The 16400-nt window shown below is 46.1% G+C and overlaps 1 protein-coding gene across 1 annotated transcript in view; it reads right to left on the bottom strand.

Moving 5' to 3' along the window:
- Nucleotides 1–9952: 9952 nt before the first annotated feature.
- Nucleotides 9953–16400, bottom strand: part of LOC139227586 (cytosolic carboxypeptidase 4) — a 267409-nt gene continuing 260961 nt past the window's right edge. The window contains exon 23 of the mRNA XM_070858449.1: nt 9953–10901. Within this exon, the coding sequence (XP_070714550.1) occupies nt 10754–10901 (148 nt within the window). The 3' untranslated portion in view covers nt 9953–10753. The remainder of the gene's footprint in view (nt 10902–16400) is intronic.

The following is a 16400-nucleotide window of genomic DNA, read 5'->3' as shown; positions in this document are numbered from 1 at the left end:
GCAAGAATGTCCTTCCTCAGATTAGGAGACCAAAACTGCACACAATACTCAAGGTGTGGTCTCACCAAGGCCCTGTACAACTGCACTAAGACCTCCCTGCTCCTATACTCAAATCCTCTTGCTATGAAGGCCAACATGCCATTTGCTTTCTTTACTGCCTGCTGTACCTGCATGCCTACTTTCAATGACTGATGTACCATGACACCCAGGTCACGTTGCACCTCCCCTTTTACTAATCTGTCACCATTCAGATAATAAGTTGCCTTCTTGTTTTTGCCACCAAAGTGGATAACCTCATATTTATCCACATTATACTGCATCTGCCATACATTTGTCCACTCACCTAACCTGTCCAAGTCACCCTGCAGTCTCTTAGCATCCTCCTCACAGCTCACACTGCCAAACTTGGAGATATTACATTCAATTCCTTCGTCTAAATCATTAATATATATTGTAAATAGCTGGGGTCCCAGCACTGAACCTTGCGGTACCCCACTAGTCACTGCCTGCCATTCTGAAAAGGACCCGTTTATTCCCACTCTTTGCTTCATACCATTTTGATGGATAATGCTTAATTTAACAATCTCTCCTAATACCAATTAGCTGAACAGGAGTAAAGAATTCCTTGCTGAGTATTTCAAGCACTACCTAAAGCCATACTCAGCTTTCAGTGTTCACTTGATTATAGAGATTGACTGACTACACTGCGTTTGATGAGGGCTTTTGAGACATATTGAAAGACTTTCTAGGACACTTGTCAAGAGTTCAATCTACACTCTATCAATGGTTTTCCCGAATATTCTTTCAAGACTTCACCTGAAAAGAGTGAGTGCTGTGCTACTCTACCTTATTGGACACCTTACAGGAGTCACCAGGAGAAAAGGAGTGGTTGGTCATGGGCATCTTGATTGGGGTCCCCCTCTCATGACAATTTGGAGGAGCAGATGAGGCTAGGCAGATGAGACTAGTTGCTGCAGGAGGGCAAGGAGGGCTCTCAACAGGAGGTCCTATCCACCTTGGGTATTCAGAGAGCAATACTCCTACATTCACAATGCCCAAACCAGTGCATGACGAGATTGTCCTTTACCAAGATGTTTACGGAGATCTGTGGTCTTGTGGAAGGAAGACTCAGATGTCACAGCACAGGCAGGGCTGCATTGCCTGTGGCAGTCAAAGTCACAGTAGGACTTAACTTTTATGCTACTGGAACCTTTCAGACTGACACAGGTGATACAAGTCACATCTCACAATCCTCTCTGCACTTCTGCATAAGGGAGGTCTTTGCGGCTCTATATGCTCTGAGGAATTTAGGAACAAGAAGGGATTCCATTCCTTCATTGTACAGCTTGTCTGCAACCACTGGCAGCACATCACGCAGGTGAACGTCTGCTATCCGGGAAGCTGCCATAATGCATTTATAATGAGACAGTCATCCGTGCCACAAATCTTTGAGTCCCAATGCAATGTACATGGCTGGTAACTCGGTGACAAGGGATACTCTCTGATGCCATGGCTCATCACACCCCTGAGAAACCCCCAAACATCAGCTGAGCACTCATACAATGAGAGCCACTCAGCCACCAGGAATATCATTGGGGTCCTCAAGCAGAGGTTTAGATGCCTTGACCGGTCAGAAGGTGCCCTGCAGTAGACATCCTTCCGCAGATTAGGGGACCAAAACTGAACACAATATTCTAGGTGTGATCTCGCCAAGGCCCTGTACAACTGCAGTAAGACCTCCCTGCTCCTATATCAAATCCTCTAGCTATGAAGGTCAACCTATGCCATTTGCCTTCTTCATCGCCTGCTTTACCTATATGCCAACTTTCAATGACTGATGTACCATGACACCCAGGTCCCGTTGTGTAAATTAAGATGGCAGAATCATCAACAGTTGCTGTGGGAATTTTTTCTTTTTTTCTGCTTTTTGTCTCGTTCCCTGTTACATCTCAAACTTTTTCCAATTCTGACGAAGGGTCATCGACCTGAAACGTTAACTCGGCTTCTCTCTCCACAGATGCTGCCCGACCCGCTGAGTATTTCCAGCATTTTCTGTTTTTATTTCAGATTCCAGCATCGGCAGTATTTTGCTTTTGTGTAAGGGCTGTATCTAACCCACTTCACCTCCCAGTCGTCCAAAATGATCCTCTCGTCCCCAAACTCTGGCAGTGGACAGTGGCTCCATTCTTTTTGGAGGCTGCTAAAACTGGACATTGTTTTATGTAGTTACAGAAATCTGACAGGAGATGGCAATGTTGCACTCTGTGAATCAGTTAGTGATTGGTTCAGTCCAAACATTTACGGGATTGGTTGATGCAATAAATGGTTTAAAAATAGACGTGAAAAATTAGGGGAAAAAATCACAAGGGGATTTGGAGAAATTGATTGAACAAAGGAGCTGAAAAAATGAACGAAAGATAAAGGAAACTGACAAGAAGGGTCAGTGTCAAAGAAGCTTGCTGGAAATTATTAGATACATGACAGGAACACAGACCTCTCAGGTGGGTCTATAGAAGGTTTGTTTGAGAAATTCACAGAACAGGAATAAGGATAATGACAGATAGATATGCATGGAGCAGGAGGGGAGGCCTAAAAGCTGTGACTGGTTTGTTTAACAGATTTTATTACAATTTCCAATAAAATACATTACTGCAAGTGCTCTGTACCAAATGTAGTGTTGCATTCAGCTTCTGTGATAGCCCATCACATCTTTACTGGAAAACCTCTTAAAACCTGATAAATTTCCACAGCTGTTAAGATCAATATTCCCAGGCCCTTCTCTCAACACTTTTCACAAGCATTTAATACAGGGGACATCCAACAGTGTGCATTGTAAACCTTCTAACCAGAAAATTACACAGGCTTATATTAACCGGCTTCAGTTCACACTCAAATGGTCATGTTCTGTCCCACTGTGTAATTAGCACTGCTATGAATCGGGGCCCAGGAGAGGCCTGAGTTCGGGGCTCAGATGAGGCATGGGCCCAGGGGCAGCACGGGCCAGCCCACACTGCGATATGTGTGCGTACTAGGTCCGTGCAGCAGAGCAGGTCTCCAGTCATCTTGGTTAATCCTTGCTACTGGACCAAGACCTTGCTCTGTCAAGTCCGTGTGGTGGCTGGTGTGCAATGGCCACCATACGTTAAAAAAATCCAAGCACAGGCATCTTCCACCCTTCAAGATTTAGTTCGGACCTGGAATTTTAGGTCTATCATTGAAACACCTGTGAACTTTTTGACGTGGAAGCAAGTCATCCTCGATTCGAGGGACTGCCTATGATGACAAATGGTTTTACACTGACTCGATACTGTCAGTGACTGACACGCACCCCTACCCTTATCCTTTCATCCTTTGCTAATTGACACCCATGCAAACATTTCCTGTTTCAAGTCCAGTGTTTATCACCGATAATTTATCCGCTTAAAATCCAGCTGCCATTCCTCAGCCCATCTACTTATCCTGTCCACATTTCTTCCAACGTCTTCAGTCTCCCCATGTATATAATGTTTTGAATGTGTTATTCTCTGCGTGTATATATCCTTTTGAATGCATCAGTGTCCAGCTACTTGAATGTGTAAAGTCTCTCCAGATTTTTCAGATTAGTTAGAAACCAGGACAACGGGTCAGCAATAGTGTGTACAGTTTTGGTCTCCTAATCTGAGGAAGGACATTCTTGCTATTGAGAGAGTGCAGTGAAGGTTCACCAGACTGATTCCCGGAATGGCAGGACTGACATATGAAGAAAGACTGGATCGACTAGGCTTATATTCAATGGAATTTAGAATAATGAGAGGGGATCTCATAGAAACATAAAATTCTGACGGGATTGGACAGGTTAGATGCAGGAAGAATGTTCCCGATGTTGGGGAAGTCCAGAACCAGGGTTCACAGTCTAAGGATAAGGGGTAAGCCATTTAGGACCGAGATGAGGAGAAACTTCTTCATTCAGAGAATTGTGAGCATGTGGAATTCTCTACCACAGAAAGTTGTTGAGGCCAGTTTGTTAGATATATTGAAAAGGGAGTTAGATGTGGCCCTTACGGCTAAAGGGATCAAGGGGTATGGAGAGAAGGCAGGAATGGGGTACTGAAGTTGCATGATCAGCCATGATCATATTGAATGGTGGTGCAGGCTCGAAGGGCCGAATGGCCTACTCCTGGACCTATTTTCTATGTTTCTATGTTTCTATAGGGAATCTTCAAATATGAGATGGATGGAGTGCAAAATAAATATGCTCCTATAAGATGATAAGGAAGCGCAGCAAATAATAAAGCTTATGGAAATGTCATAATTAAAAGCAAACTGAATGTTAAAAGGGAGACATCTGTTAAAACTAGAGCCAACAATACCAAATTAAAGCACAAGTAATATAGAAAGTATAGAGGTGAGGTGAAGTATACTAGAATGGGAAATATTAATGGGGGATTTTAGCTCTCATGTTTCTAGCTTCAGCATCCGTTCCTTTACATTGGAAAGTTGCACATGTCACTGTACTATTTAAGAAAGGCGAGAGAGGGAAACCGGGGAATTATTGACCAGTTAGCCTAACATCTGTTGTCGGGAAATTGCTAGAGTCTATAATTAAGGATAGTGTGACTGAACACCTCGAAAATGTTCAGTTGATCAGAGAGAGCCAGCATGGATTTGTGAAAGGTCATGTCTGACAAACCTGATTGAATTTTTTGAAGAGATGACTAAAGTAATGGACAGGGGAATGTCTATGGACTTCCAGAAGACTTTCGATAAAGTCCCATATAAGAGACTGTTATCTAAAGTAGGAGCCCCTGGAATTGAGGGCAAATTATTGACCTGGTTAGGAAATTGGCTGAGCGGCAGGACATAGGCAGTGAGGATAATGGGCAGGTACTCTAATTGGCAGGATGTGACTAGTGGTGCCCCGCAGGGATCTATGTTGGGGCCTCACCTATTCACAATATTTATTAACGACTTAGATGATGGCATAGAAAATCATATATCCAAATTTGCCGATGACACAAAGATAAGCAGCATTGTATGCAGTGTAGATGAAAGCATAAAATTACAAAGGGATATCGATGGGTTAAGTGATTGGGCAAAACTGCGGCAAGTGGATTTCAATGTAAGCAAATGTGAGGTCATCCACTTTGGACCTAAATAGGATAGAACAGGATACTTTTTAAATGGTGAAAAGCTAAAAACAGTGGAGAACCAAAGAGACTTGGGGGTCCAGGTACATGGATCATTAAAATGTCAGGAACAGGTACAGAAAATAATCAAAAAGGCTAATGGAATGCTGGCCTTTATATCTAGAGGACTAGAGTACCAGGGGGTAGAGGTTATACTGCAGCTGTATAAAGCCCTGGTCAGACCACACCTGGAGCACTGCGAGCAGTTCTGGGCACCACACTGTTGGAAGGATTTATTGACCTTGGAGGGAGTGCAGCGTAGGTTTACCAGAATGATACCCGGACTTCAAGGGTTAAGTTATGAGGAGAGATTAAACAAACTAGCGCTGTATTCCCTAGAAATTAGAAGGTTAAGGGGAGATCTGATCGAAGTTTTCAGGATATTAAGGGGAACAGAAAGGGTAGATCGAGAGAAACTATTTCCGCTGGTTGGGGATTCTAGGACTAGGGGGCATTGTCTCAAAATTAGTCCCAGGTCGTACAGGAAACTAGGAAACATTTCTACACACAAAGAGTGGTAGAAGTTTGGAACTCTCTTCCGCAAACGGCAATTGATGCTAGATCAATTGTTAATTTTAAATTGGAGATTTGTAACTTTTTGCTAATTAAAGGTATTAAGGGAAATGACCAAAGGCAGGTATATGGAGTTAGGTCACAGATCAACCGTGATCTCATGAATGGCGGAACAGGCTCGAGGGGCTGAATGGCCTCCTCCTGTTCCTGTGTTCCTAAGGGCTAAAGAAAACATGAAAAAAGGCTATCAGATAATCCAAAAGAAAATAATGAGTGCTGTTATATCATGTAAAAGGTAAAATAGTTGAAGAGCTTGCTGATGGATGACGGGATAGCTCGTTGTGGAGGATGAAGAGTACGACAGCGAGAGTAGGCCCGAATAACCACGATTCCACCTCTGTGACGGTGGCAGAACGGAAATGACGATCTGCCGGTGACCTGCGCTCTTGACCCCACTGAAGTATCTGAGGTTACCATGGAGTCGCGCAATTTAAATCAATCTGGTCTGCCCCGATGTCCATGTGATACATATTGGCCACCCATTAGAAGAGGGGTAGCAGAGCACAGCACAGGAAAGTCACTGAACACTGAGACCACAGCCCAATTTACAAAATACAGCAGTGGGCGAGACCAGCAGCTGTATCAGAGGGCCTATCGCAATACTGCTACTTCTGTTGTTAGTCTAAGATCCAGACGCTGCTGTGCGCCCCACCTCTGCCACTTCAGCTGTGGCTCAGTGGGCAGCACTCTCGCCTCTGAGTCAGAAGGTTGAGGGTTCAGCGCAAATAAATCTAGGCTGACACTCCAGTGCAGTGCTGAGGGAGCACTACACTGTCAGAGGTGCCGTCTTTTGGATGAGATGTTAAACCAAGGTCCGTCTACTCTCCCAAGTGGATACAAAAGATCCCATGGCACTATTGTATAGAAGTGTAGGGGAATTATCCCCGGTGTCCTAACCAATATTTATCCCTCAATCAACATAACAAAAAGAAACAGATTATCACATTGCTGTTTGTGGGAGCTTGCTGTGCGCAAATTGGCTGCTGCGTCTCCCACATTACAACAGTGACTACACTCCAAAAGTACTTCATTGGTTGTAAAGTACTTTGGGACGTCCAGTGGTCGTAAAAGGCGCTATATAAATCCAAATCTTTCTTTCTTTCACTGACCTGGATGCTGATCACTTGGGGAAAGGGAGGTGACACCATTACACAAGCCCCGCCTCCTTCTGGATGTCGGCCTTCAGTGCAGCAGATGGAACTTCCAACCACCTCCACCGGGAATTCCCAGTATTGGATCTTCAGGGTGTAGACCCAACGTTTCTAGGTCCTGTCAACATTCCCACTCTGCCTATTCCTGTCAATTCCCTTTACACCAAGCTCTGAGGAAATGTGGGGACATTAAATAAATATTTCGTGTCAGCTGTTACAAATGATGGAAGAAGAGAGAATAGAGATGTACTCGACTAGAGAATGGCATGGAACAACTGTTAATGAGAAGTAGTAAAGGACTTGGTACTGAAAAACATTAGCAGAACTGAAGGTGAACAAGCCACCAGACCTTAACTGCATGCAGCCTAGCCTGCTGATGGAGGTCAATCAGTCAGGTAGCAAAGGCTCTGATCCCAATTTTTCAATCCTGATTATATATGCAAATTGTACAGGGGGGCTGGAGGATATACAATGTAAGACCTTTGTTCAAGAAAGGTGAGATGTATAAACTGGGTAACTACAGATTACTTGCTCTGATGTCTGTTGTCAGATTGTTTGATTCTATAGTTCAAGAGAAAATTAGTAAACGTTTAGAAATCAAAGACAGCCAGCACAGATTTATTAAATGCACGCGGTGTTTGACACATCTGGCAAAGTTGTTTGAAGATGTGATGATTAAATAAAATGCATTCAGTATATGTAGCGCATATAGATTTTTAGAAGACTTTCAATAAAGTGGTTTACACAAAACTTGTTACAAAGATCTAGGCTTATGGATAGAAATTTGGTTGATGGACAGGATACAAAAAGTTAGGGTTAATAGGTGTTCGGATTGGAGCAGAGTTGGAAGAGCAGTGCTGGGTCTATTTTTGTTCTCAGTATATATAGATGATTTGGACTTAGGCTGAGGGAGCACAATATTGATATGAGCTGATGACACAAAAGTAGGGAGTTTGGCAAACAATGAGGAGGACTGTGAGACTTCAGGAAGTCAAATAAGTTTGTGGAAAGGTCAGAGATGTGGCAGATGCAACGTATAGAGGTTATAACATGAATATAGAGATTTTTGCTCAGCCAATCCATGTTGGTGTTTACCGTCCACGTGAGCAAATAATTATAAACACATTTATCAATCCTGTCCCCATTTCTATTCAACCACTTTTCCTTCATCCACCTATCCAATCTCATCCGGAATGTTGACATCATTTCTGCCTCAACCTCTCGCCCTTGAAGTAAATTCTACAGCTTCACACTCTGCCTGAGATTACACACTATGGGCTCAATTTTCGCCCGTTTTTCAGCGTACTTGCCCGAATTGCACCGCTTCATTGCATCAGTAGATGCTCCAGGAAAAAATCTTCCCACTTTCGCCGATGTTTGGCCTCTATTCTGCAGCCGCGCAGCGTGGCCAGTTGTCTCGGGGGGGTGGAGCCTACGGTCTGCACTGGAAAATGTGCCCAGGACGTCTGCATGTGCACGGTGGAAAAAAGTGACGTTCCTGACGTCTCTGAAATGGCCGCGCATGTGCAGTAGCGCTGCCTTGCTGGTCCGCTGCAGTCAGTACCCTCCCAACCCCCCCCAGCCTCTCCGTTGAATTGCAGCCGCTCTGTGGCCCCCGATGATGGCCAGTTCACTCCCTCCCGTCCCTAGCCTAGGCCGAGTGGTCTTCCGCACTGGCCCGCTGCCTTTCCGGGCAGGGTGCATTAAGGTGAATTGGAGTTTGATGCTGAAGATACAACTTCAATTTTTTATTTCTTATAGAATTACGGCAATGATTATTACTTGATTATTTTAATTGAGCGAAGGATGGTTTTGCATGTCTGTTCCCTCTAAATGGATTTTGTTTTTCAATGTCTCATTAGTAGTTTTTGTTTGCAAACGTATTCCACATTGATTTATTTAACATTGCTAAGGCTTGGTTGGTTTATATAATATGTGTTGATCTAGTTTGTAGAGTGCTACATAGTTTCAGAGTTCCTTTTTTTTCCAATTGGGCCCCGATGTCTCGTTTGAACTTGAATCCTAACCTTTTGAGGGGTCTCTTATTAAGCTGCATATGTTTTTCCCTACATGTTTTGCTTGATGCATAATCCCATGGTTTCCCTTTATGTGGTGGACTGTTCAATCTCGTTCTTTTTGTAGTTATGTTGTAGCCTTCTGTCTTCGGTCTCCTGGTCTGCTGTCCCTAGCCCTGGCCAAGGGCTTGCCGGTGCATTCTCCCACCCCTAGCCCAGGTCAAGTGGTCTCCTCCCTCCCCGTCAAAGGCTTCCCTCCACCCCCTCTCCCTCTCCCCAACCCCCTCTCCCTCCCCCCATCTCTTTCTTCCTCCCCCACCTCTCTCTCCCCTTCTATCTTACCTTTCTTGTTGCTGCTGTCCGGGCATCTGCTGCACTTACCTGCGCCGATTTTCTTACCTGTGCCAATTTCCTTACCTGCGCCGATTTCCTTACCTGCGCCGATTTCCTTACCTGCGCCGATTTCCTTACCTGCGCCGATTTCTTTAACTGTCTGCAAGGGTTTTCTCGAGAGGCCACATATGCTGGCCTAAGTAGAACTGGAGTAACTACTAGCTGGCCAAAGTTGCCTAAATGGGCAGAATTGGCGTAGGTGGTTGGTAACGCCCCCTTTTGAGCAAAAAAAAAACTTAACCTAAAAAAACATAACTAAGTCAATTACGCTGCTGCAAATTGATTGGGGAGACTGGGGATTTTTAAGTATGGCCAGAAAAAGCAGCCTACTCCAAAAAATCCGGAGCAAATACTGGGGAAAATTGAGCCCAAAATTGAGAGGAAAACCAAGGAATGGGAGTGCATGCACAATGAAAGATGCTGAAGAGTATGGATGAACATAGACCTAGGGTGTTCAAATCAATCATTTTCTGAAGGTGAAAATGCAGGTAGATATTGCCATAAAAAAGGCCTCCAGCATTTTGGGTTTAATAAATAGAAGTATAGAGTGCTGTAATCTATTTGCTTCATGGGTTCTTGGCTTAAGAATTCATAGCAACACATTGCTATTAAGAACTAGTTGGTTTATTAACAAAGGTTTAACAATCACACTACACGTTACCAGTTCATCCACTAGTATAAGTATAAAGAAGTAATGATAAATTTGTGCAAAGCATTGGTTACATCGCTGTTAGAAACTGCGTGCAGTTTTAGGTGCTCCATTCTGGAAAGGACATTAAAAGCCGTAGTGAGCATACAGGGCACATTCACCAGGATCCAGCCCCGGCCCCATTTCCCTGCACAAAACATTTACCACAATGAAGCCTTTTTCATGCAAGGAGGGGCCGGTAGTTTCGTTTGAAGTTTATTTGATCGTCATCAGCTGCTGCACACGACTCAATAATGGGCTCCACCGTCTAGCCAATGGGGTTGGTTTTAGTCCGGGCTGGTCTCCAGTTGTCCTGGTTAACCCTTGCCACTGGACCAAGACCCCGCTCTGCCTGGGGGGGGGGGGGGGGGGGGCGCTATAGATGCGACCCCATAAGCGTCAAAGTCCCGCTCACACAGGCCCCTCCCCCAGGCACTGCAAATGTTGGCGGGGTGGGCTAAGGAGCGTTGGGTTTGTGATTCCCCACAGATTTGACGGGCATGGAGCTAGAATAAGGCGATAAGCAGGACTCTGCGATATAATTAGGAATTCAAGAATAGCAAAAGACTGAGCAACATCCTAACATTATCACAACCGATGCAGTTAGTGCAGATAATGTCCAGACCGTCTTGGGAGAGTGAGAGGCGCACTGCGTTCGCAAAGTTTTTTGCCCTGTTCCAAATCTCTCGGCGGAGTATCACTGGTGTAAGGGGCAGTCGATCTTTCACCCAAGGTTCGGTGTCCATTCCCACAGTCTGTAATGGACAATCACTTCTTACCAACCTCCAGCTCATCCTCAGAGCTCGCGTTGAGCTCGGTGGCAAGGTCAATGGGGTCGTCGTCTTCCTCGGTGCAGTTGTCGGTGTAATAATCTATCTCCTCTGGGCACGGCGGTTCATCATCAACACTCACATCGCTGTGCAGAAAAAAAATGAAGGAAAGAAGCATTAGTTTACTTTTCAGTTGAAGAAGTAAAGTCAAGGCTACATTTGGTTGTGTGAAGTCTCCAGTGATGTCCTCTCTGTCACATTGTCAGGATACCAATGAGAATGACCGCGGTTGAGACAAGAGCAGGATTTACTGAGGCTTTCGCAATAGTTCCAGGATTTCACAAGAGAGTGTGTTTGGGGCAGGGGTTGGACCAGTAAATGGGATAGAGTGCCTTCAAAGTTATTAAGCAAAAAATTGAAGTACCTCATTTTTAAATAGACCGGTTTCCATACTGCAATTGATCGTTCAATAAGAAACTGAGCTTTCAAATATGAAATGCCTTCCTCCAATGCCCTTAGAATGTTGGATATCAGGGAAACACAGATGCCCTTTGTGCCGAGGGTGGCTATGGTGCAAATACATCGTGAGGTGCATTTCTCTCACTTTCAGGGCTTCATAACACACCCGCCTCCAAGAGCAACACGAATTCTCAAGCAGAGTGCCGGGCTGACAGATCGCAGTACGGACCCCTGCGTTCACAGCGCCAAAATCGGCCAATTGTTTTCTGTAATGGCCGACACCTCCCCTTTACGTAGCACTCTGCGAGCCGCCTGCCGGCCAGTTCATGTCATCGGCATCGCCTAGCACAGCTTCAGAGGGCAATACCCAATTTAGGGTCCGGGGGGGAAAATGGAGCACTGCGCACGAAGATTGCATCGCCATCATCGGTGCAACGAAGTGAGGCGCTGCCGGTGACCGCCGCCGTTAAATTCTTGCGGAATTTAATGGGAGTCATTAGCGGCGCTGCCGCTGGGCGAAAAGCTAATGACTCCAGTTTGAGCCCCGTTAGCGTCCTCTGGGGAAGCTATCAGGAGATGCAACTGGCCCCAATTACTAGCCCAAGGTATCGAACAACAACAACTTGCATTTATATAGCACCTCTGCCCACCTGTGGCTCGCTTGCCGTGTAGGAGTGCCGAATAGAGCGCTTGCTTTGGTAGTCTCGTGTTGGGCATGCGGACGATGTGGCCTGTCCAACGGAGCTGGTCGAGTGTGGTCAGTGCTTCAATGCTGGGGATGTTGGCCTGATCGAGAGCACCTCCAGTGCGCCAGCGCAGTCTTCGGTCGCCTGAGGAAGAGAGTGTTCGAAGACCAGGCCCTCAAATCTGACACCAAGCTTATAGTCTACAGGGCTGTAGTGATACCCGCCCTCCTGTATGGCTCAGAGACGTGGACCATATACAGTAGACACCTCAAAACGCTGGAGAAATACCACCAACGTTGCCTCCGCAAGATCCTGCAAATCCACTGGGAGGCCAGATGCACCAACTGTAGTGCAAGCAGCTCCTATTAAATGCAAATGAGTTTGTTTCTCCGATGGCAGTTCACAGGTTCCTTTAAAAAGTTCTCTAAACTTGTAATTTGCACAACATTTGAACAAGGTCCTTAATAAAACAAAATCTCTGCTGTCACATTATTGTCAAATTTTGTAATAAAGATGTTACGAGGGAGAACGTTATTTATTACAACATTCATATATTATGTTATTGGATTCCATAACAGCATCTGATGTTAAAAATAACACACTGCTCCCTCGTGGGGCCGGTTATTAACAGCAGTGGGTAACTTTCAGTATAGGAAGGAGCCAGGTCTCATCCCAGCTTGTGCTGTTAGCACGGGTACGGCAGCAGAGTGGTTATGTTGCTAGACCAGTAATCCCGAGGCCGGGACTAATGATCTGGAGATGTGAGTTCAAATCCCACCATGGCAGCTGGTGAATTTAAAGTCAGTAAATTAAATCAATCAGCAATGGTGACTGAAACTATAGGGTTAGTCAGAAAAATCAACCTGCCCTTTAGAGGAAGGAAATCTGCCATCCTTACCCAGTCTGGCCTCTATGTGACTCCAGACCCACACCAATGTGGTTGACTCTTAACTGCTGTCTGAAGTGGCCTAGCAAGCCACTTGGTTGTATCAAAGGGCAATTAGGAGTGGGCCATAAATATTGACACATCCCAGGATTTGCTGATCTGAGTTGGGGCACTGTTTCCCTGGGTTAGGAAGAAATCAATTAGCCAGTGTGTGTGGATAAGTGGCTGTTGGTTGAGAACAGGATCAAAGTAATCTTTGCTGCTCCCACAATCGCATCGCCTACCTGGGTGATGGCTACATGCTGAACCAACAAGAGCCATCACGTCAGCAAAGTCGAGCAGGAAATTGGTTCAATAAACATAAGGCTGACTTCCCTCATCCCTGGCATTACTCAAGCAGAGTGCACTCTGCCTGACATGTTTAAGAATCTGCTTTTATTTCCAGGTTCCGGTTATTTTAGTGGGCCAACCGTTCTTCCAGCGCAAGGGTTGACTCTTGGTAGAGCCCTGCAGCTCGACGCAGGGGAAGAAAGTTAATCGTGGCTTCAGGTCTCAGAAGCCTGCAACAATAGCGACGATCGCTGCCGATGGAGTCTCTTGGCTACTGTCCAAAAAAATAAACAGCCCGAAGACCCACATCCTGCAAAACAAAAAGACTTTGGGCTGGATATTCGGCTCATTGCTGCCGACGTTTCCGCCCCGGAGTGGCGGGGTAATGGCGGTGGAAAGCATTTGCGGCCGGGCAGCCAGCTTCCGGCGCCTTGCCGGGACATTCGGTGCCGGGTTTGCGGGGAGCAGTAGCGCCCGGGAGGGGCGAGCCGGTTGTGCAACGCCCCCTAGTTGTGACACCGTCTCGGAATTTGTTTCACGCCCGATCCGTGGCGCCCCATAGCGCGCCCGAGTGGGACCGCCTGTGAAAGATGGCAAGTCCGAGCTGTTCTGGCCGCAGTGAGGGAAGGAATGTCGACCTGAGGTAAGCGAGATTGTTTTTTTATTTTTGTGATTTATGTTGATTTGGGGTCAGTAAATATTGGGAATGTTTTTGGTGGGGGGGGCGGGGTTTTTCAGATTTTTTTTTCCCCCACGCAGGCCCCCACTCAGGGTATTCCTGGGCTGGCTGTTTAGCTCAGGATTTTCATCTGCTCAGCCTGCCTAACGCCCTAAAAGAGGCCTCCATTAGCACTCCGCCCCACACTCAGGGCCCAGCTGGCGAATTTTGCAGCAGGAGACGCAAATGATTTCCCGGCGCAAAATTTACCGCTTCGCCCGAGTTAACGCCGCAGCAGAAGCGCGGCCGAATTTCTACCCCTAGTTATTTGTTTGGGCCTTCCATATCCTTGCTGCCTGCATTTTTCTGATCTTCTGAGCAAGCAGGACTGGGTGTAAAGCTTAAGGTGCAGTAAGTGTGGACTCATCTCAGAACAGACACCCTTCTAGAGCAAGCAATGCATGGGGCCAAGAGACCCAACATCAAGGGTTTATGGCTCTTTTTCCTTTGCCTTGCACCTGGAAAACAAGCATTCCCCAGGCGCCTAGCAACGGGAAAATCAGTTCTAATAATCTGTTTCAAAAAATGTGTGCATCAGCATGAGGGATGGCAGAACTACGAATGAATCATTTACGCTCTGCACTCAATTTTAAACCTTGGCCTTAAAGGCCTGTCATAAATCTTCTCTTTCCAAAGGGCCTGCAGGATGAATGTCAGTGCTGGAAGCCCTCTGGCTGTTGGTTTTGGAAGTCAGCCAGAAGGTCCAAAGCTATTTCTGCTGCTGCAGGCCTGGGGTACATCAGGCTGATTTAAATGGGCTGTACCCACAAATCCAGGTCGGGTGAGACAGAACCGTGTTCAGCTTAAACCGTGCACAGACTGGGGGTGGGGGGGGGGGGATATTGGAAAGGGGGTCTTTAATAGTTTATCAGCAACTGAAGTAAGACTATGGCTTCTAACTCCCTGGCTTAGCCCATCTCCTTTTTTGAAGCGGGGAAGTCATATTTCCTCAGATGTAAAACATCAAATCATAATGACTTGTCTACCTTGTTTAGTACCATCCCTCTTTAATAATACTCTCCAATACTAGTTCTACATCTACTTGTGATGGTTCTCCAACTCAACATCCAACTCCTCTGTGCAATGGGAGGAGAAGGTTTATTATCCATAGCTTTTTAATAAAGAGCCAATGCCTTCCGTCCCTCTGACTACCACCAGCTGCTCCGGAGGACTAGTGCTCTACGTAATACCCAGCATCGCCCCCTTGTCATCAAGCTCTAGCTCCCCTGGAGTGAATGTCTCTGGATTTGAAAGCGATGGAGCAAGTGAGGTAGGTGCATGCTGCACAGTGCTGCCATTGTTTGTTGCTGGAAGATAAGAAGTAGGAGCAGGAGTCGGCCATTTGGCCCCTCGAGCATGCTCCGCCATTCAATAAGATCATGCCTGATCTGATCTTGGCCTCAACTCCACTTCACCGCCTGCTCCCCATAACTCTTGACCCTCTTATCATTCAAAAATCTTAGGGCCATGCGCAATACATCGAGAGGAGACAAAGAGGAAGAAAGGTTAGAATGGTTTTCTGAGAAGCCGAGCTGACATGTTGCTTTCAGTAGAAGTGTCAGCATATAACAACAGAGGGGTCGTGACCTAACAGTGGGGTCGAGGTTCAGGGGAGATGCAACAGAACTGGCCTCCAGTCGTCTCGGTCAACCCTTGCCACTGCAACGGTCACCACATGTTAAAAAAATCCACGCACAGGCATCTTCCCCTCCCCTCAGTACAGATTCACACGAGGCATATAGTGAAGTCAAGGTCACTCTGGACCTGCACCTTTATTTCACAGCTCTGGAATGCTGCACTTGCCTGAGACCTGTGCTTATATACCTGTCTCTTGCAAGTGCACCCCCGGTGGTAAGGTATACTGGTGGTTACAGGTCATATCTTATTACAGTCATGTATAGCATGTTAGGATACAGTTATATATAATTATGTAAGATACATGACAGCATAAGAGTTTCTTGATATGGTTAACTAGCAGTTAGTGATAAACACAGTAGGAAGAGATGCAGTACTCTCCTACTTCTCCATTTCCAACCTCCCTCACCATGACTGATTCAGCTGCCTGTTATACATCTCTCCCGATTTAAAGCAGGAGAGATGTATAACGTGCGGCTAACTCCATGTTGTACATTTTACACTATCACCCAGTCAAAAATACCCCCTGGGGATGTAAAAGGCACTGCACCACGTTATGATTATTGATGGTAAATTATTGAAAGAGGGAGGTAACCATAGCGACAGACATGTGTAGTGCACTGCATTCTTTGAAGATGTGGTGGGCTGATCGTGGCTCTCAGACTCAGGAGTCAGAAGCCCCACTCCTGGACTCGAGCACAAATCCTCGACTGATACTTCAGTGCAGTACTTACTGTCGGAGTTCGGTACTCTTGGAGGCGCCGGGGGAGAAATTGGGGTCTTTTACGACCGCGTGCGGCGCCACCAACGACTCCCGCTAAATTCGGCGGGAGTTTAGCGGGGGCGCTAAGGCGTTGTGCTGCGATCTCCTGCGGCTGGAGATCGTGACGGCATCGCCGTGCGTATCACCCCGGACCCTAACTTGGGTATC

Source organism: Pristiophorus japonicus, chromosome 17 (assembly GCF_044704955.1).
Source record: "Pristiophorus japonicus isolate sPriJap1 chromosome 17, sPriJap1.hap1, whole genome shotgun sequence".
In the NCBI taxonomy this organism is placed as follows: domain Eukaryota; kingdom Metazoa; phylum Chordata; class Chondrichthyes; family Pristiophoridae; genus Pristiophorus; species Pristiophorus japonicus.
This window is presented reverse-complemented; position numbering and strand designations above follow the sequence as displayed.